The sequence below is a fragment of the Ochotona curzoniae genome, unplaced genomic scaffold, assembly GCF_017591425.1.
Source record: "Ochotona curzoniae isolate NIBS_2020 unplaced genomic scaffold, NIBS_Ocur_1.0 contig_1014, whole genome shotgun sequence".
NCBI classification, from domain to species: Eukaryota; Metazoa; Chordata; class Mammalia; order Lagomorpha; family Ochotonidae; genus Ochotona; species Ochotona curzoniae.
In genome coordinates, this window is record NW_024464920.1 from 30,689,327 (window position 1) to 30,711,571 (window position 22,245).

The following is a 22,245-nucleotide window of genomic DNA, read 5'->3' on the forward strand; positions in this document are numbered from 1 at the left end:
ACCCAAATGAGAATGAAGAGATGAGAGGATATTCTGCAATAGCATTAATAATTATGTGTCTTTTCACAGGATTTCTAAACATCCTGAACAAAACTGAGTGCTCCCTATATGCATTTAAAGTATGTAATATTTATAGTCTTAAACCTCAAGATGTAGACATTTTATTTTATGCTTGCAAACAACAAACCTAAATCCAGTGAAAAGTAATCGTACTCTCATAGTAATTCAGAGAACGAGAACAAGGTGCTGTGTCATGGGCATCTTTCCATCAAGTTCTCTAGCTCTTGCAGCAGGTTCTGTAGCTGGAAGGTGATTTATAATATCCAGGATTACCTGCCTTTGCCATATTTCATATTTTAAATAAAATTTCATCGGAAGAAAGAAATTAGAAATTTTTTTCATGGTTTTTGCTAAACTGGGTATCATACCTAGTTGCTAAATAACATCTTACACTTTGTGATTGTTTAGCATATAAAGCAAGGTATTTATTTCCAGCTCAGTATGAAAGCATCACAGATACCTCATTATTCAATTGTTTTCCATTCTATTTAATTACTATTCTGAAATGAATTATAATACATCGGAGACTTTCTTTGTGCATCCAATAGTGGGTTTATATGCAAACCAACATCTTTGAAAGTAGTTCCTGGAATAAATACAAGCCAATTTGTAGAATTATTAATACTTACGCACTGAGAATCAGGTGAGCGAATCTCCCCTGTTCTAACTCAAAACTTACCAGAAGCATTATTTTTAGGGTCACCAGGGCCCAATTAAAGTGGCAATTTAATAAATGATATCCTACTAAATGAAAGAACATTTGCCCACTTGATGTGTCTGGTTTAAGGGACTAAGTTATACATTTGGGAGAATTTACCATATTTTAAAGATGTGTTTTATAATTATTAGGTTTTTTTAAGTATTTAGAAATTGTTTATATGTTCAAAGAAGCATTTATTAACCCACTTAAATCCATGTCTAGTTAATTCAAATCTTTAGGGTACAACATTGATGTTATATCTGGGTTCTAACTTTTCTGCTTAATGAAATATGTGAACATGAAAATTCTAGGCTTTTAAAGATCTCTGTATAAATTTTCTCTTCTATCAAATATCTCAGTACCTGTTTATTAAATGCCCTGCGGGTTCCTGAAATCATACCAGGGATGGAGATGCTACTATTTATTGAGGCTGTGCTTTATTCCAAGGTATTCACATGCATTATCCCAATTCTCATACTGTGGGAAAATATGCTATCCCCATTTGAGAGATTTTTAAAAAATGAGTATTATAGGATTTATGTGACTTGCAAAGTAAGTGGAGACACCAAGTTTCAACCAGTTTGTGAATGCAAAGCTTTTGTACCTTCCGCCAAATTATGCCATCTGTATAAAACAGGCAACTAGCTTAGATAAACCAAAAACATTAGACAATGTGTGAGTATGATGTAATATGTACTTATTATACTCTAGTGCTATAAACCTTAAGAAGAAAAGTTGTAGAAAAAATAATTACCTGGTCCCACTTATTTGCAGTTTATATTTGCTGATGGCAGAAAAATAAATAAATGTAATAAATGTATGCCTTCTTTATATTTATAAATTTATAATGGGCCTCAATGATTAATCAAAATGAGAAGAGATTGAGTGTATGTGTATCTCACCGTTAAACATGATAGATACTGTTTACAGAACAGCTGGTCCACAAGTGATTCTGAGGACCCATCGATCTAGATGCCAGCCTTATATCACACTTCATCTCAGTTATGCAGAATTTCCAAGACAAGAGGAAGATTTAGGGTCATCCAAAAAAAAAAAAAGAAAGAAAAAGAAATGGGAAAAGATGTTAAATAATGCAAGTTGCTTGAGGCTTTGTGGTGTTTCTACACCAAATTTAACATGTTTGTTTTCAGTTGAGTTTGTAAATATTTAACAAAACTGGGCAAAGCCTTCTATCTAATTTCACAGCTTTCTGACCTAATATAAATTTAGCTAAATCCATGAAAGGTGGAAAAGAAAGTTTTTCCTGAAATCCTTTTCTAGAGGGAAGGTACTGGCAGGAATAGCACCTGTGGTGTTTATATATTTCAGTTTTATGGTATATATTTACATAGATATGATGGTTTTCAGATAATGCACACATACCTTTATTTTAGGCAACACATTCCTAGTTGTCAAAGAAGAAAATGCCTGAGTTTTATTTTACTCTCACTAGGCCTTATGTGATGCTTACTCTGTCATAATAAGTATGAAATTTTTTGTCAAGCTGAATCACTGGAGCCAATAAAGGATGCAGTTATACATGGGAGGAATATGCAGGCAGGGCTCACTTATGATGGGTCTCCAGATTGTTCAGTACATTCGCACACATATGCGTAATGCTTCTAAGCTACTTCTTATGCAGTGAACACGTGGCTAGTGCACATTAGACACTATTTGTGTCCACCTGGAGGTGTCTGATGCACTGTGTCTAAGTTTTTCACTTTGGACTACTGAAACAACACCTATCTCACATGGCTACTGTTCTGACCAACTGGGGGATTTGCTTGTCTGTTTCATAGTTGAGGATTCTCTATGCTCAATTACTGTTTCCCTGAAAGTATCTCTTGATATCATGTGGCAGTACTAAATGCTGCAGTAAAAAGCCTATGAATTACATACATTAAAGGATAGAAGACCATAGATTTTCTGAAACCTTGAAGCTCCTGGAAGGTTATGGGAGAATCATCTTGGTTCTTGCCATTGACTCAGATCTTGGTCTGTTTTTTCAACCTTCATCAGACATCATTGAGAGGAAGTTGATGGGCTACAGTTTTTTTTTTACCACTGTGTGTTGCCCTGTGGAATGGGAGACAAGGAATATGTTGAGGTTGAAGGGGTCCTTTTGGATCTCTCATTCATGTGTGTGTTTTATTAATAGTGCTTATAATGATCCTGTATATAGGTAGTTACCTGAGAAGTATCTGTGTGTATTCCTATTTGATTTCCTGATTCGCATCAGTATATAGTTGATCTACAAAGTTATACAATGTTAACATTGAAAATTACTTTAAGTCTGTTCTAGTTCAGAGTTAAAGGTTTAGGAGTTTATTTCTGAGGCTTTTATTTTCTGATTTTTAAATCTTTAAGGTGAATTAGATGGCAGATGAGACAAGTCAGAGAATGATTCAGTTACCATAAATGAGCCTCCTCTACGGTATTATTGCTAATACAATTCAATATAGTTTAACATGATTACTTTAATGATTGAAATGTCCCAAAGCCAACTCAACTTTCAGTAATGAAACTAACAAACAGTGATAGAAGGAAAGGTTTCTTTTATTTTAGATGTTTGTAAATGTCAGTAACTTGCGAATTGGAAAATTGGAAGAGTCCTACTGAGCATAATACTATAAAATCAGTTCAATATTAAACATGCACATTTTGTGGGCTTAAACTGCATTTTCTTTGCTTATCCTGATTAACCATCAAAACTGAGTCTTTTTTTCAGGTGAGATTTATGGGTACTGAAATTGATGAGGTAGATATAACCCAAGGAAAATTAAACAATCAAGTGCTTCGCAAGAAAATTGTATGTCTGAATAATTTGTCTCAGAAGCAAATCAAGATAATTTGGCATTTTTTGAGTTCTTAAATCTAGGAACCATGGTTTTAATTTTTATTTTTCTACTGATAAATTAAGTCATAATAGACCATTTAATATCACTGAACTTCTCCCACTGGAAAAATGAATAAATGGTAGTTGATAGCTTTAAACAATTGGCCAAGTGTCTGCATTTTTGTTAGGATAGAAGATGAGATCCAGGTTAGGACAGCACGGAGCTTGGTCTATAAGGGTCAGAATCAACTTTCCTCTTCTTTCCACAAAGGTTGTTTGTTGATCACTATTGAGACACTTTCCCATCGAAAGAATGGTCCTTGGTGTGTCAGGCAGACTAGAGTTAGAATCCTGTCTGATTCCTTATCAGCTGTTCAATCTTAAGACATATTTTAAGTTCCCTGGGACTCAGTGTTTTCAGTAGCAAAAAAAAAAAAAAAAAAAAAGGAAGAATAATCTATGAGTATAAAATTAAATCCTTACTCAAAATAGTTCAGGTTATAAAGTCAGATGGTGAGTGGTATCAAAAACAAAAAACACTTTGACAAGGATTTTCAACGTTCATAGAAAATGGATATTATGAAAGAGACAATGCACCAGATTAACATATCTTACTTGAATGTTTTCATGAACAGTTTGAAGGACCCTTCCATCTGTTGCTTTGGGATTCTTACAGGTATTATTTGTGTGTCACTCAGCTTATTCATCCACCACATAAAGGTCTAGGAACTCTTGAACCATGGTGGTTCAAGCCCACTAACTATGGTGCTACATTTTTGTGCAATTTCATCCATTGCTCAAAGCAATCCTATGAGCTTGGTACCTTTTCCATTTACAGTTGAGGAAGCTGAAGTTCAAGGAGAGGTGAGTGGTTTGCCCAAGGTCACATAACTAATAAGTTATAAATCAAAATGAGCTGTGAAAGCTGCATTATAGTGAAATTTTAGTGAGTTTAAAATGGTTCGAGTATTTTTCATTTAAAGCTCTGGTCTAACACTCCTGTAATACTTTGTATAATCATTGCCTCTTTTTCTAAAACCAGAGAGTATCCAGAGTATGGATTTAAATAACAAAAAGCACACAGATTTTCTGGTGACTGACAGCCAAGATAAATCCTGCTTTAATCATGCTTAAAAACATATGTCATCTCTTTGATAAGTGACCATCTGCTATTGCTTGACCTAGCAATGAATTAACAAAGCAAAGTATGTGATAACTCCAGCATGTGTATTAAATATGTTATTAAAGGCATCCGACTGTGATGTCTTGACTTTTCTTCCATACCACGCAAGAAATGTTGTTTCTGGAACCAGAATATAGAGACACTGGTCCACACTTCAAAATTGAGTTTATAACTCAGAATTTGTAAAAACTGAAAGCTGTAAGCAAGTGAGTTCAGAGCTATGGCTTGAAATGATTCACAGCCAGAGAAGATGGCAGACTTGGAAAGAATGGCTGCTAAAGGTCGATCACACTGGTTTCAAAAAAAATCAAATTCCTAAGTCTAGCAAGGAGTTCATTCTTGCATGCCCATGGTCTGTGCTGTACAAACCACGCCTGACACAGAAGGTGCCCTGCTCTGGAACTTAGCGCACAGAAAGCCTTTGAGAGTCAGTGGGACAGGCAAGAGAGACTCATCCATCTCCCTGTCAGCCTCCCAAGTTGTACCACCATCCTCACTGTGTTGCTAGATGTGTCCTGGTCTAAGATTTATTGCCATACCTCCTCCACCCCCACTCTGGGCACATGCACTCTAAGGAGAGATTTGAAATATTGTAAGCAGCAAGCTGGGAACATTGTTATTTAGAATACTAAAAAGGAGAACAGGGACGGTCCCAGTAGTTACACATTTTGAAATGATAAACCAGTTGCAGGAAGCATAAATGCTCTATCAGTTAGAGAATGGTTGACACAAAGCAAGAACTAGATAAATTCAACCAGATTTCATCTCCTAAAGTGCCTGCAGGTTCTTGACTGGAAGGCATCCTTTCAAGTGATTAGTGTATGTGCAGGGAAGAATCTTGAATCTTGTAAGTTAAACCAGGGATTCATGTCCAGAAAGTGAGACTATAAAGTTTGTGTGTGATGATATTTTACTACAGTGAAATTTCTGGAGAGCTTCAGTTACAGCCTGAGTTTCTGTATCTGTGATATTTTTCAAGAATATTCATTAAGGACTGCTATTATTGATGTGCATTCCACACAGAGAATTCCAGGGGAAGTTTAATCAATAGTATACCATAGTTATTAAAAGCTAAATTTTAAATAAACATAACTGGAAAAGTGAATACTATAAAGATGCAAGTCAAAGTCTCAATTCTGAACTTTGTTTCAGGTTAAATTAAGGCTATTGTATTCTCATATTTCAAGTCGAGTAATTGTAACTGCCCAATTACATGTCATTAGTCCTGGTAATGCATATGTACAAGCATAGTACAAGGCAGGTGGTGTATCCAAACTGTTCTAGATTTTAATGTAAAAGAAGCAACATTTCAAATTCACAATGAATCTGCGATCTAGGAGAAATGATGGCAAGTTTTTCATTAAAACCTGCACTCCATTTGTAAAGTGAAGTTATTTTGTAATTTTAAATTTTATTGAATAACTGTGAGCAAAAGTAAGATTATATGCACAAAGAGCTTATGTTAATGCTGGTGTAGAGTGAGTGACATGTAAATATTACTTATAATTATTTACAGAGTCAGTATTGTTGACATCCAAAAGTACTTGGTTGAATGAAGTATGCTTGAGTACTTATGTAAATAAGCACTAACTAAGAAGTAAAGGACTGTAAGAATCCATTTGTATCATTTTTTACAGAGGCAGTCAAGGATATGAACGTATAATGAAAGAATCTATGCATCAAGTAATCTATGATCACAACCCTATTTTCATTTTCCTTCATGCAACTTACTACCTTTTTTAAAGATTTATTTTAAAAATTTTTTATTGCAAAGTAAAATATACAGAAAGGAGAAGAGACAGAGAGGAAAATCTTCCATCTGATGATTCACTCCCCAAGTGACCAAAACACCCATTGCTGATGCCAATCTGAAGCCAGGAGCTTCCTCCCGTTCTCCCACATGGGTGCAGGTTCCCAAAGCTTTGGGCCATCCTCAGCTGCTTTCCCAGGCCACAAGCAGTGAGCTGGATGGGAAGTGGGCCCACTGGGAATAGAACCAGCACCCTTGTGGGATCTCGGTGTGAGCTAGGCCGAGGACTTAGCCGCTAGGCCACTGCGCCAGGCCCAACTTATCCTTTTACATACAACCAATATCTTTAATCCAAAATTTGCACTTTCTTCTGTTTACTTTTTACTCTGATAAAATCTGATTGAGGATCACAAAGTTCTCTCTCTTGTTTGGTTTTTCTAAAAATGAAAATAGATGCCTGGAAAAACATTTTTTGGATTTTGTCTTTTTGGCATATTGGAATGCCATTTGGAGCCCTGCTTCTAAGATCGCTGCAAACTTCGGACATGGAAAGGGAGGTGAGGGTCTTGGTGGATTTGGTCACACATGGACCAGCACGTGTAGTCGTTGTAACCAACAGGTCAGTGATGATGGAGGAATGATGTGAATTCTTAACTGCAAACTGGGACTCATACAATTTCAAATGTGTAGTACACAGTTCCTCTTTTTTTTTTCTAAGCCTACAATGTTTAAGACTGATTTTCTGCTTGAGAAGAATTGTAAGATGAGTCTAAACAGTGATTGCATAACTTTTTCAAAAAATGTTTTCACTTTCATTCAGAATTTGCAGGCAGTTATAAATATCTGACTGTAGTGTTTGTATAATCTGCCTGCAGTTTGTGTATATTGGCTAACAAATGAACAAATACAAAAAAGAAAATCTGAAAAATTACACCAAGACACTATAGCGGCTTTAAAGCTGCATTAAGTTATAAAATTTCGTGCCAGTGGTTGTCAGAGCATCAACTGAGAGCTCTGAAACCTACTTTGTCAATCATTAAACCTAGACGGGAGGCTCCAGCCCACGGTCTGCGTGGATCGTTGTTTTTCCTAGAGGCATCGGTGCTGATTCACATACTGCACAAGAGTTAAAGCTCCTCTGGAGTCATCCTGAACGTTTCACGTATCCTCTTATTTTCCATCTGTCTTGACCTCATTCTAGCAAATGTCACACTGGAGATTTCTTTCTTTTTTTAAGATTTATTTTATTTTTAATGGAAAGTCAGATATACAGAGAGGAGGAGAGAAAGAGAGGAAGATCCTCCATCCAATGATTTACTGCCCAGGTGAGTGCAACGGCCGATGCTATGCTGATCCGAAGCCAGGAGCCAGGAACCTCTCCCAGGTTTCCCACCAGGGTACAGGGTCCCAAGGACTCGACTGCTTTCCCAGGCCACAAGCAGGGAGCTGGATGTGAAGTGGAGCTACCAGGATTAGGACCGACGCCCATGTGGTATCCCGGTGCGTTCAAACTGAGGACTTTAGCTGCTAGGCCACGGCGCCAGGCCCTGGAGATTTCTAAATCCAGAAGTCTATGTAGCAATTTCATGTAAAGCAACTGTTGGAAAACCCTGATATAACAGAAACCTGTATCTTTTAAAAGTAGGTTTTATTAATATAAATGAATACAAACTTCCTGGACAGGAACAAAAAAATGTGATTTAAAGTAATAAATATAATCATGTAAATTATACAATTTAAAGTCTTGAATAATAATATTGGAGCTTTTTTATTTGGGAGAGGAGAAAGTGGGAATTGTGTTGAGAGGAGTAATAGATTGCCAAAGATCTTCTATCCACTGATTCACTTCCCAAATGCCCACAAGGGTCAGAGCCTGGAACTCAACTTAGGTCTTACATATGGATGATGAGGAACCGAATTTGAGACATGACCTACTGCCTTCTAGGGTGTGCCTTAGCAGGAAGCTGGCTTAGAAGCAGGCCTGACACAAACCTTGGCAACTGGTATGGAACGGAGGCGTCTCAAGCAGTGTCCTAAACACTACACTAAGTACCGACTCAGTGTTACTCTTGCACTAAGGAATATTGAATCCGTGAATATTTCATAGTGTAAGAAACTGTGTCAGCCATCATAATCTACAGATAAACCACAGATTTAAAGATATAGCTTTCTCTTCACACAGAAAATGTGGACGCTGTGCTTAGTTTAAGATATAAAATTTTAAGTCAGGATCTAATGTGGCAATGAATCCATGTCAAGCTCTCAAGAAATGGTGGTTCTTTGGCGATGAGGCCGGTCTCTGACTGATTGGCCTCTGTGCTTGCTGGGAACAAGAAGCAGCAGAATCATCATTTGTGAGTCAGACACATTAGCAATAGCAATGCCAGGGGCAGAAAATAAGCAATTTCATGCTCATTAATTTCAGAGTGGATTTACAAATTAACCTGGGTAGAAATAGGACTCTTCCAAAAGGCCTTCAGGCAACACCAACCAGCAGTTACCACAACCACTTCCACAAGGTTGACCAAATGCTGTGGGCCACTGTGCTCCCTTTTTCCTGAGTGCAGGTCAGATGTCAGGGTGTGAAGTGGAGACCCTTCTGCTTCAAAGAGAATTGTATAGATGGAAGAGACTTTACAGCTGCTGGGGACAGCATTAGAAAAAGTGGTAATATGGAAATGCTTTTCCGTGGCCCTGTCACAAGGCAGGATATACTGCTAATACTCATGAGCCCTTTACTAGCTTGTGGCAGTGACTCAACATCATTTCTTCTCTTCATTATAAGTAGAAAGTAAATTGGCTAATTATAATCTATCAATTGCTCCAGTTAATCTGAGTTTAGGTATGTATGATTACCCCTTAAGTTAGCAAGTTTAGGAGAGTGGAAATGTTTTTTTTTTTTAATGGAATCCACTGAAAAACCATACAATGCAACAGTTCCCTTTTGAAAATTGTTTATTTCTTTCTTTTTTATTTATTTGAAAGCATAAGCAAGAGAGACAGAGAGGGAAGTATGTGCTGGGGGCAGGCCATGGTGAAGCTGGGAACCTGTAACTCCACCCACGTCTCCCGCATGTATGGCAGGGACCTAAGCAGTTGGGCCTTCACCTGCTGCCTCCCAGTGCATCAACTGGAAGCTGGAACGTAAATCAAGAAATTGCGATGTGGGAGGCAGTATCCCAGCTGGCAGCTTACCTGCTGTCCTGAAGTGTCTGTCTCAAGTGCATTTCCTCAGAGGAAATGATTCCTTGATAGTTTGCTAATAGGGATGTTTGAGACTTGGAGATTCTGTTGGTGTTTGCTGAAATGCCTGCATCTGTCAGTGTCTAATCCAGATGAGCCATTAAGAGAGCTGTATTGTCACTACCTGTGCATATGTTGTTGTTGTTATTGATTGGAACAGGGCTTTGCAAACATGAATGTGCATATAAATCACCTGAAGAATTTATTGACAGCAGACTAATTTCCTAGGTCCAGCGGGGCCCAAGATTTTATATTCCTGCGAGTTCCCAGAGGATGTTTATGCTGCCCGTCATACACTATGTTTTGAGAAGCCAAAAGTTGTAAAAATCAGCAATAATGTAGAAGATGTTATTTTAAGATAGACCTCCAAATATGGGTGCATTGGTATGGCACAGCACACTAATCCTCTGGCTGCTGCGTTGGCATCCCATATGAGCTTCAGTTCTAATCCCAGCTCCTCCATATCTGACCCAGCTCCATGCTTCTGGCCTGGGAAAGCAGTGGAGAATGGCCCAAGTCCTTGGGCTCCTATACATTCAGTAGATCAGGAAGAAGCTCCTAGATTCTTGCTTCAGATGGACTCACCTCTATCTGTTGTGGTGCTCTGGAGTGAACCAGCAAATGGAAGACATTCTCTTTCCTTCTCTATAAATTCTGCCTTTCAAATAAATAAATCTTTTGACAAAAAAATAGAGACCTACAGTAATGTGATATGTACATTGACATTCTTTTTAGCTGTTATAGGTAATCCTTAAAATGCTGTGTGACTTCCTAGCATTGTTAAGAAACCACAAAGCATTTCTTTTAAAATGAAGTTATGCTCTATTTGGATGATGGTTTTTTTTAATGTTCAAAAGCAAAACACCTGGTCCCTTTAAGAATATGAAGTGTATCCGTGTCTGAACTGTAAAACTGTAAGGAAACCTGCAGAGTCAGATATAAGCATTAATGCCATACAGATGTAAAACAATAACAAAAAAATAGATATAGGAAAATTTCTTTTGTAATAGGAGTAAGACTATACTGGAGCAGCATGCTACCTCTGCTTGCCACCATTTAGCTCAGATGATTCCTGTGCCTTTCTGACTTAAACTTAGCTGTGTGAACCACTTTATAGGATAGGAAAGATGAAATAAATTCATCTTCAATGATCATTTACAAGCAGCTATCCAGTTGATACTCTTCGCATGCCACGGCAATAAAGCTAAATAGAGCTAAACCCTATGTTGGACCCCAAGCCTCTATCACAAAATCAAACCAGAGGGCTGAGTTTCTGCTTGGCACTAGAAAAATGGGACTGTTTTAATCATAAAGGAAGAATGAGTTTGAATTGATGGGGATCAGATGTTTGGTCATTTCTTTGCATTTGCATTTCTTTAAATATGTGAGGTACTGTGGTTATAGTGTTACATCATTTTAATATAAAGAGAAAGACATAACTAAGTCTTTTGTCAAAAACGTTTAGCTGGGCTGGGTAGAATGTTCCAAGGACATGAAGAATAAGACATAATGGCCCCCACCAAGGAATTTTAGCTGAAAGCTTAGAATGGCTCATTTTTTCATGACTTTTCTTGATTTTGGCATAGTGGTTTAAATCCCCACATCCTACTTTGGACTACCTATAGTCAACTCCTGCTTCAAATCCCAGATGCAGTTTCCAGCTAATGAAGATCCTAGAGTCAGTACTGATCAGTCGAGTATTTGGAGTAGTTGGATTCTGGGCACTCAGTTGAGGGATCTGGACTGAGTTTCCAGATCCTGAGCCTCAGCCCGACCCTGACTCAGCCACTGTAGGCATTTGAGCAGTGAATCAGGGAGGGTGGGGCAGGGGCCTCACTTTCTTTCTCTTTCTCTTTTTTTCTCACAAATAATTTTGTAAATGAACTGAGATAACTTACATTTTATACCAGTTGTTTTTGTAAAGATTTATTTATTTTTAGAGAAAGACAGATACACAAAGAGAACGAGATACAGAAAGATCTTGTGTCCACTGGCTCACTCCCCAAGTGCCCACAATGGCTAGAGCTGAGCTGATCTGAAGCCAGGAGCCCCTTCCGATATCCCACACAGGCACAGGGTCCCAAGGTTTTGGGCCTTCCTCCACCACTTTCCCAGGCCACAAGCATGGAGCTAGAAGGGAAATGGAGCAGCCAAGACACAAACTGGCACCCATGTGAGATCCCAGGGTGTGCAAGGCGAGGACTTCAGCCACTAGGCTACCGTGCAGGGCCCTTTTGTACCATTTCTGAGTGTTCTTTGATTGTAATCAAATATGTAGAGCATGGATGAAATGATATTTGTGGAAACACAGAAAGATTTTATCTATGAAGATTTGTTACATTGCTTCTCCATAGGCATTGATCGGCCTGTATGGTGTGTGCATTGACTAACTTGTATGCTACCGCAAAAACGGACCAAATGACCTGTGAAATCTTTGTGTATCCAAGAATCAATAAAATAAACAGGAAAGAGTTTGGAGATAAGAATATAAGAAATTAAGTATACATTAAATTTAACTGTGTCACTCCATGAATTTATATCTCTGGGCTCCAATCTAAACTATAAAATCGAAGAATAGTCTTAATTGTCCCTGATAAGCATGACAGTCTAGGCTATATCTACAAATCCCCATTTAGGGACATGAGAAGGCCACAGTAGAAGCCTCAAGAGCTCTTCACAACACTGTGTTGAAAGATTAAAAATGCACTTTGTATATTTTTTTCCCTTTAAGATCCTGTTAAGGGGCTATTGATCACTGATTCGTGCAATATCTTGGCTTCATTTCTATTTTTAAAGTTTGAAACAAGAGTTAGAGTAACTCATATCAAGGGAGTTTGTGTCCATAGTACTGGATGTTAGTCCCATAATACCTTTCATATGTTTGAAATAAAGAGTCTTAGAAAAAGTTTCCTAGAAACCAAAGGTTAAACAGTGCCTTGTCAGTCTATTGCTGTAATCACCTTAACTCCCATGATAAATGTTGCCAAGCTCCTGTCTCATTGCCATTATAAATTTTTGCTTTCACTCTGATTGGCTTTGGCAGGTTATTCTTAGATAATATTAAACTTCAGTCTTTTCTTTAACCAGGAACTTTTGCCTTCTCAGCAAGGACACTCACTGGCAGTGAGGTTAGTGATGGGGAATATTGCGATGTAGATGCTGGCCAGGTAGCCATCTATAATTCAGTTTCAACCTTTTAAGAATGTGCAGCTCTAGACTGCATTGGCTCTAAATCAAGGAAACTGCTTTCAAATATAAATGAGGAAACCTTTTTACCAGGGCTAACTATTCCTGTAATGCAGACTAGGAAAATATCTGAAGAATTGGACCCTTAAATGTAGCTTAAGTACAGATAATCCCAGTGTCTCTTGGGCGAATTTTTATTGTCCTTTAAGAAAACCCATCACAGGGCACAGGTGCATGCAGTAGCCTAGAGGCTAAAGTCCTCATGGTGCATGTGCCAGGATCCCATATGGGCATGGATTCTTTTTCTGGCTGCTCCACTTCCCATCAAGCTCCCTGTTTGTGGCCTGGAAAAGCAGTTGAGGATGGCCCATATTCTTGGGACCCTGCATCCATCCAAGAGGGAAACCTGGAATAAATTTTTGACTCCTGGCTTCAGATCAGCTCAGCTTCAGCCCTTGTGTCCACTTGTTGGAGTGAACCTGCAGATAGAAAACCTTTCTCTATGTTATTTCCTTCTCTGTGTATCTCCTTTTCAATAAAAATTAAATCTTAAAAAAGAAAACCTAACACTAGTTTCAGTGCAAGACTATAATTGGATGGACTCTTAACAAATGGAAAACTGTAGAAAACTTACAGATTCCCAAGATGTTACCCCACACCTGGTTGTTGCTATCTGTATCACCTGGCTCAGTTCTCTGTACTTATAAATATATGAGTTTAATGTTTGGGATAATGAAAGATATCTCTTTGAAGAAATCATACAAATAAGCTTAGTTTTCAACATATTGTAAGTATTTTTTCATAGGATAGACATGATGTGCTTTTCCTGATGCTTAAATTAACTCTGAGAAATATTAAGCACTGACGTGTGAATGCATGGAGAGTGGAGTCCTTTTACATGGTATGCTTGTTTTGTTTCATGGTTTTAGATTATATTTGAAATTGTGTGTGCAAGAAGGCAGAGTAAGCTACTCAAAAACAAGGTTGATGTTGATTGTGTTAGTAAATGAAAGTTGATGGTTATTCTTTGTGGTTGGAAGAATTTAAAGAATTGTGTGAACGTGATGGTGTTATTTCCGTTTAAAGTTTGTCTCAGTTTACAGCAGTGTTAATCTTTCCTTTTTGTCATTGCTCGTAAAGACCTAGTAGACTTTAAGAAGGAATCAAAAATCCTTTCAACAAGAAGTGTATCCTAGAGAAGAAATTGGTTTCTCCATTTTGAAACACGAGCCACTTAGTTGGGAGAATTAATGTGCTCAAATGATAAAGCCTTGTTGCTGAATTGAATGCTTGTTATCTTTAATAGTTTGCCAGGTACAATGTGGATGTTTTGATGCTTTAATGATTTCCTGTTAAGACAACATCACACACCCTTTTATATAGCATGAAGTAATATTTGAGTCATCAACTTGATGCAATATGCTGATAACTGTTTTACGTTATGTTCATTCAGGTCATATACATCTTATTCTTGACACTAAGGTTCTTACTCATATATCTGTTCTATTTCAGGCAAACACCCCCTATCCAAACTTGGAAGAAGCATTGTTTCATATTTTAACCCTAATGCTTAGAATCTCACATTACTATTCTTGTATTCCACATCAAATTAAATCCTTTTCCAAGTTAAAAAAAAAAATCACCTAGGATTTGATGGGTTGTCACCACTGTGACCTGGGCACCAAGTATCATTGGTTGTTCAGCTTCTTCCCTAGGACTCACTGCTACACCCAGCTTCATACCTTCTGTCATTTCAGTTGCTCTTTTTGTGGTTCTGTGAGTCATTTTTGCCTCTTTGTGCAAGAGACCAAATCAATTCATGGCAGTATCCATCATTTGCCAAGCTTTCATTCCTTTCCTATTCTCAGTCTCGCCTTCTGGTCTTATTTCTGAACATCGTTACTCCTCTGCTTAGCATTGGAGAGCACTTCACACATCCTGGAAGAGGCTACTAACTCTTGTCTTTATTCCGCAATACTAATACTCTGTCATCTGCTTATGTGAAATACTAATTTGTTTTTATTCCCTTTGTTCCTTTACCTGATTGTTCTTAATACCCAGTAAACCATCTTTTTCTGTCATTGGCCTTCTATTACATATATTCACTGATATTCATTTATCAAAGAATGTAGGTGACGAGAAAATACTTATTTGCCTACTTCTTAGCCATTTGATAAATGTCTTCACATGCATACCAGCTTCTGATCCCAACAACCCTAAGGGGTAGATGAGCATTTTCTTCCTTTCACAGAGCAGATCAAGCTGATGTTCAAAGCATTTTGAAAGACTTGTCCATAGCTAACTCAAGGTTAGAACCCAGATCTCCCAACTCTTTCTACTGTACATATCACCTCTCTCTGGCAGAAGGATTGCAACCCGCTGAAGATCTTCACTGCACTGGAAACTGGATGAAAATTAACCAAACCCTTCATTGTACCTTTGCAGATGAGAGTCCCTACACTAAATCCGCCAGCCAGACAAAGCCGCCTGATGGAGCGTTGGCTGTGAGGAGACAGAGCATCCCAGGTTAGACCAGACCATTGGATTTTTCAGCTGTTTTACTTTTGAATCCTATTGTTTGGTGACCTGAAATTCCCACTTGGTAATAATATTCATGTTATTTCCTACAACATGGACTGCATTCTACACCAGTTGTTTAAACAATAATCACAAAAGCTAAACTTGAGAAAATCTTGCCAGCATATGCAAATTCATCTCATAATCCATCATTGTAAAATCTTTTGTAATAAGACTTGAATCTATATCAGCCCTTATCCGTGTACTTGTTCTCACTTCTGTTTTCAGAGGGTGACTTTCACAGCATCTATTTCTTTGCTTAGACATACCTAGCAAAACAGAAGAGTTCAAAATTGCAGTAGCAGAACATGCATGCTGAATAAAACTTACACATTTCTTCCCATCTCTTTGAACTTGGGTTTGCTTTCAATAAACTACTCTTATAAATTTCTGAGACTTTTGCTTCCTTAGAAAAATCTGAATTGAATCCTTAATATAATAAATGGTATCCATGCTTTTTCAGCAAAACATTTAGAAGAAATACTTTAAAATGCCTATGCCCTAAAACTTTAATGTTTGCAAGCTTTGATCTTAAGAATGACACAAAAGCATGTAACTTCTCAAATTAAAGGGGAATGAAAAATTCAAAACTTTATCTGAGCCAGGTAACTCATGGAAAAGTCCTTTATAGAAGCAATTATGCATTAAAATGGATTAAATGTGTTAATACATTCTTAGAAAAATAGTGTGTTTATACATTTTAAACAGGCAACCTATGCAGACAAAGCATGACTATAGGATTTTACAATACAGTACTTTTTATCAATTCTGGAGAAATAAAACAGTGTTTCTGATATTGAGTTGAATGATTTGGCAAATCTTTCAGTGAACATGAGAATTTTTCATTTGAATAAAGAGCAAAATGAGTTCATTTTTTGAGCAACCCTTTTGAACAGCCCTTTTCATGATTATTTATTTGTATAAGAATTATGTGTGGTTATTTTTATTCTTATCCTGAAGTTTTAGATTCATTATGAAAAATACATGGCTTACAGACGATATTTGAATATGTTAAACATCTTTATTTTGGTGCCTTGAAGATGCTAAATTCACTTAAATCCTGTAGTTAGATGGCCTCATTCAGTGTGAGGGCCTCTTTTTTCCATCCGCTAAAAGGTCATTCTTAGTGCCAGGTACATTCAGAAAAAACACCTGCTGTCAACTATGGATTATTTCTCTGCTTTCTCCTTTCCAACATTAAGAAAGTTCCCAAAGTTGAAAGTTGAAGTGTGTCAGTTGTCTGCCAACTTTTCTTGGCTTCTCTGTAGCAGCTGATGCTCAATATTCTCCGTTGAAAAGAGGCAAAATCATGCCCTCCACTTTTGCTGCTTTCTGTGATTTTAGACCTACACACTATTATCAGTACTTTCCTTTCGTGGGCTCTGCAATGTCACATCCTAAATGGCAGCATATCTTTGAGGGTTAGACTGTTTGTGAAAGGTATGAAGTAGTGTTTTTATGTAACTTGTTAGGGTCACAGAATCAGTTCATCCTAATTCTTAGTTTGTGATATCCAAGTGATTCCTCACAGAATTTTTCTCTTTGTGTGTCATATTTAAGCCACTGGACTCGTGGACTCATGAATGGTTTTGTAGATTGCATACATTGTTTCTCTAGAATCCAACCAGCAACAAACCGTTTGGGTTTTCTTCCTTTTTTTAAAAAAATCTTGTATAAGGTATGGAGAGTTCAGAGATTTTTTGAAGCCTTCTAAGTTATTTAGAATAGTCGAAGAAAACAGGGTACACCAGCCAGAGGGTTCAAAAGACCATGCTACTGTAATAAGGAGAAAATTAGTGAGCTTCTTAGGAACAGCTTCCCAAAATGTCAGTAACTTTTTGAGGTTCTGATGTTTCCTCTTGCTTTAATGTACTCAATTCTTTTTTTTAACAAAAAAGAAGGAAGTGTTTCCCCCAGACCTTAGGACAGGACATACTTACAGAGATCTGATTCACCACTGAGCAGTTTTGGCAGGTCAGCTGCCATGTCCACCTTTGTCCTGATGAAGTTCACAAACAGTCAGCCAATGCACAGAGAAGGACTTGGAAAGGTGTGCTCTCCCCAGTTATTTACTGGAGTTTCAGCTGAGAAATCCTTGCTCAACTAAGTAGAACACATAGAATTTTAAGAGCTAATTGCAATTTTATAGCCTTGGTCTCTTTCTCCTGTGCCCATGTCCCAATCTTACCTCCATCATATTAGCTCTGTACTGGTAGTAAGGAAAGATGCAATCACAGAAAAGCACACCACAGAAAAGGAAGCTTGTAGACAGCTCTATTCCTTTAGCACCCCTTGATCATTCTTGTAAAATTGTATTTATTTGAGAAATAGGAAGAGAGGAAGAGACAGAGGAGCTGGTGTCCACAGGTTCACTCCACAAATGCCACAACAGCCAAGCCTGGGTCAAGCTGAGGCCAGGAGCCCAGAGCCCTTTCCAGGTCTCCTAGCTGCTTTAGCAATCAACCCTGCTTCCCAGGATCTGCAGTGTGGGAAGCCAGAAGCAGGAACAGAACTGGAACTCAAACAAGACATTCTGATCTGAGATATGGGCACCCTAGAATCAGAATCCTCACCAAAATGCCGAATTTCCACCCTCCCAACCCCTGACCTTCTCAGGGCAAAGGAGCCTTCTCAGACAGATCCAACCCCTGGACCATTAAGCACACTACTTCCTGTGGGGAGTGAGCCAACACTAGGACACTCATCCACATTTCCCCATAGCTCTACCCAAAAGGATCCAACAGTAGTGAATGAAATTGAACATTTGTGTGAATACTTTTTTTGATGAATTGGTTAGGACTCTAGGGGAGGAAAAGAGGAATGGAAAGCTTCTCTATTTAAATCTTGTAACATTTTAAATCATTTTTAAAAAATTAATTCTATAAATGTAAATCTGGTGCTGTTTAAACTCTATACATAGGTGAGATTCTTGCCATGAGCTCCAACAGCATTTTTGTAGCCTGACAAGCAGTGGTTTTTAACAAGTTTATCCATTATGAGTATTAAATATAGCAGAAGCATGATTTGTTTTTCATTCATTTCTAAATTCAGTACCACTATTTAAATTTGAAATTACTTCAGCAATTATTTTATAATCATGTCAAATATGTGTCTTTCATTAATGCCAGATCTACCTTTAAATCCTTTCATCCCCACTCCTTTTCTCTTCCAAAAAAAAAAAAAGGAACTGGATTAAACATATCTTAGGAACAAAATGCATTTGGTTTGGATGAAAGGGAAATGCATTATTAATGTTATTTGGGAGCCTGTCATTTTAATCATGTCTCTCATAGAACAAAATGTAAAATTAAAAAAGACATGTAGACTCTGATATGCTCCTGTAAATTTTTTAATGATGAAGATAGTAGAAAAATAATAGTAATTTGCCTAATTCTTCATGTAATTAAAATATTAAGGAGCTCTGTGTTCAATTTTACTCCTGCCCATTTTTAAACATAAGATGAAATCTAGGTGAAAAGATAGTTTGCACTAATAGATCCTGCCACATATTTATACCCATTTAGAAAAATATATTGACCTTGGTCGGTCTCCTTTGTTTGGCAGTTTACCTAGTGGAATGTAGTTTGTCCCCTTGAAGTGTTTGTTCAAGTTATTAGTGGATATCCGGTTTGACAGATTTAATGATAATATGTAGCTTTACCCTCTTACAGATGAGGCATTTAATCATAGCTGTCTAATGTTTTTGAAGAGGAAAGACAGAATAGAACATTAAACCTCAAAGCCTGGAGTCAATATATTAACTCCTTGACTTATCTTTCTTCCCATACTGGATATCTTTCTTTGCTTATGCTAGTCTTGACCAAAAATTCTGACTAGGCGAAAAATGTAGGACAATGTGTAAAACTCACAGCTATTGAATTTCCAAACTTTGGTGTATTCAGGAAAAGTATATCAAATCTGTATCCAGAATAAAGTCATGCAGTTTTCTTGTAGGATTTTCTTCCTTCCAGATCACCAATGTGATCCTCATGTGTTGATGTTAGTAGCAAAATTTATATATTTAGCTAAGAGTTTGAAAGTATCCAGTAACGCAAAGTATGGAAGTCCATCTACTTAAAGTACATTCAGGATTGATCAGCCTCTACTGAAGAATCATTCTGAAAAATAATAGTGTACCCTTGACAGCCATGGAGAGGCTGGCAACCTTGAATTAAGGGGAAAGGGCAGAAAATGTGAAGGTCCTTCACTCTCTGTTCAGCATTTCCTTGTCTTTATGATGCACAATTTGATGCTTCATTGGTCTAAATTTTCATTATGACAGCAGATATGTGGTGTGACTTTTGCACTAGGACTTTTTTCAGCTGTACTGCTGTTCAGATGTGTGATGGGCAGCTACTCTGGTTTTCTGACCTGTTCTACTTTCCCTGTTAAGTTCCACCCTTGAGCCTCTCCAAAAGAAAAAAGAAAAAAAAGAATGTCAGTGATGGAAAAGCAAGTTCCATGGAATCCACCCAGTATGAAATGTCATACAAAGAAGAGAGTTATGGATGCTGCTAGGTAGTTAAGTCAGACTCAGCTGTTAATGAAGATCTAACCAGTGGGGAGATATAAACAGACAAACACCGTTGCTACTGGCCAGTTGACAGGGCATCCTTATAGGTATGTTGGCCAAAGCGGAGACCTTGGGGGCTGAGGACTACCAAGTATGCTACCAAATCCCTCACTGTCAGCATAAAGAAAATCCAAAGCAATGGTGTTTCCCATTGTTAGAATTTCTGAATATTTAAAAAATAGTGAAATTCCATCACTTCTGTACAGATCAGTTTCTCAGCTCAGACTGTCAACATTATTTGTATGATTGTGTGTCTGAGGCTCTGCCTCTCCTTGTCTTTCTTCCCCCTAGTTACTTATCACTATGCCAAGTTGGTTGATATAAGTATTTCCTTTTTTTTTTCCTTCTCCATATTTATATCAAGTATAAGCTACATGAAGACGGGTACTGTAGGTTTTGTTGTTGTTCATTACTATAACTCCAGTGCAGAGCATGGGGCTTATCAATCATTAGATTTCAATCAAGACATCAAACGAGTGGCTAGGCAGAAATCACAAGGCAATTTGTCCATGACTTCATGGACTGTATATATCCCTTCTGAAAAAGGTTGCATCCCCACACATGTTCTGACTTTCAGTATTCTGCATTCAGGAAATATGGAATATGACATTCCTGAGGAAGATCTCTGCTGTCCAACATTAGTGGGTCAAATAGAAGCTGGAAACTTCCACAGGGCAGAAATCTCCTCCTAGCCTCATTTGTTTCTATTTGAGCACAAAATACCCTCGCCATCCTATGATACTTGAAGAAAAAGATTAAACAATGTTTAGCAATAAAATTTACCAGCAGAAGGATAAGTTCTAATGTAAGCTACAGAAGAGGGCTTCAAAAGAGAAGGTATCTTGGGCCCAGTGTAGTAGCCTAGCAGCTAAAGTCCTCACCTTGAATACACCGGGATCCCATGTAGGCACTGGTTCTAATCCTAGCAGCACCGCTTCCCATCCAGTTCCCTGCTTCTGGCCTGGGAAAGCAGTCGAGGACAGCCCAAAGCCTTAGAACCCTGCACCCATGTGGGGAGGCCTGGAGGAGGTTCCTGCCTCCTGGCTCCTGGCTCCTGCTTCGAATCAGCTCAGTTTCTTCCATTGCGGTCACTTGGAGCGAATCAACAGGTGGAAGATCTCCCTCTCTGTCTCACCTTTTTGTATATCTGACTTTCCAATAAAAATAAATAAATCTTTTTTTTAAGAGGAGGCATCTAAAAATAGTGCAATGCAAAGTAGAGCTTATTCCTTTTTATGGCAGTGTGGTACACATTGAGAACTAATCCAGTTTGCTTTGTGACTGGGATCCATACTGAGGTCTCCTCAGAGAGCACTGGGGAAAATTAGTGGTTTGGTTTGTGTTCAGTACTGTGGCTTTCATTAGTGATTCACTGAAATGATGGTCCGTTATGTTTGAGCTGCTCTCATGCCCTCCTAAACATGACTGAAATATAATAAAGGGATATGCAAGAGGTGATTTTTATGCAGCAGTTCTTCCAGCATGCCGTTTAGGGGAAGATGATTTGTGGTGACTTAGGATGGTGCCCTGACATTTCCCAGGACACCTGTGTTGCAGGGCTGAGGACACTTGGTGAGTGTCATGCTCCAGGTCCACTCAGTAATCTGATGAAATGAGTGTGATGACAACACAGGTTCCTAGTGTTAGACCAAGACTTGAGGATACTTATCATGAGTTGCAAGGAAACCATCTCCCCTGCACTGCCTTTGCTAGAGATAATCAGTTTCATCTACTCTCCAGGTTAGGAAGCCCTTTGGTCCAAGGTTTCAAAAGTAGAGGACTGCAGAATCAGGCTGATGAAAGTTGTTTTTGCTCAACTGGCATTGGAAAAGGAAAGAAGCACCTCAATGTGGTTAACCACTGAGCGGTGGTGTCTTGAATGCTCTTGTTTTGTCTATCAGCCTTATATGACTCAGAACAGGTTCCTATACTTCATTCATTTGTCATGTCCATGATTTTTGTTACATATAAATGTATTTAGATTCCTTTATACTTTAGTTAATATGACTTTAAGCAAATTTGAATTAATTTGTTTTTCTTAGCTTTATCCTAAACTTATGAGTTGATGTTAATTATATTTTTTTCTTTTTAAAGTTTATTTTTCTTGAAAACCAGAATTACACAGAGGGAAGGGAGA

At 37.9% G+C, this 22,245-nt stretch overlaps 1 protein-coding gene across 11 annotated transcripts in view; it reads left to right on the forward strand.

Annotated features, from left to right (window-relative positions):
- Positions 1 to 22,245, forward strand: part of GRIP1 (glutamate receptor interacting protein 1) — a 570,734-nt gene that overhangs the window by 399,746 nt on the left and 148,743 nt on the right. For all 11 annotated transcript variants that reach the window (XM_040982180.1, XM_040982200.1, XM_040982132.1 and 8 more), the window contains exon 2: positions 15,404 to 15,484. In XM_040982180.1, coding sequence (XP_040838114.1) covers positions 15,404 to 15,484 — 81 coding nt within the window. The remainder of the gene's footprint in view (positions 1 to 15,403; positions 15,485 to 22,245) is intronic.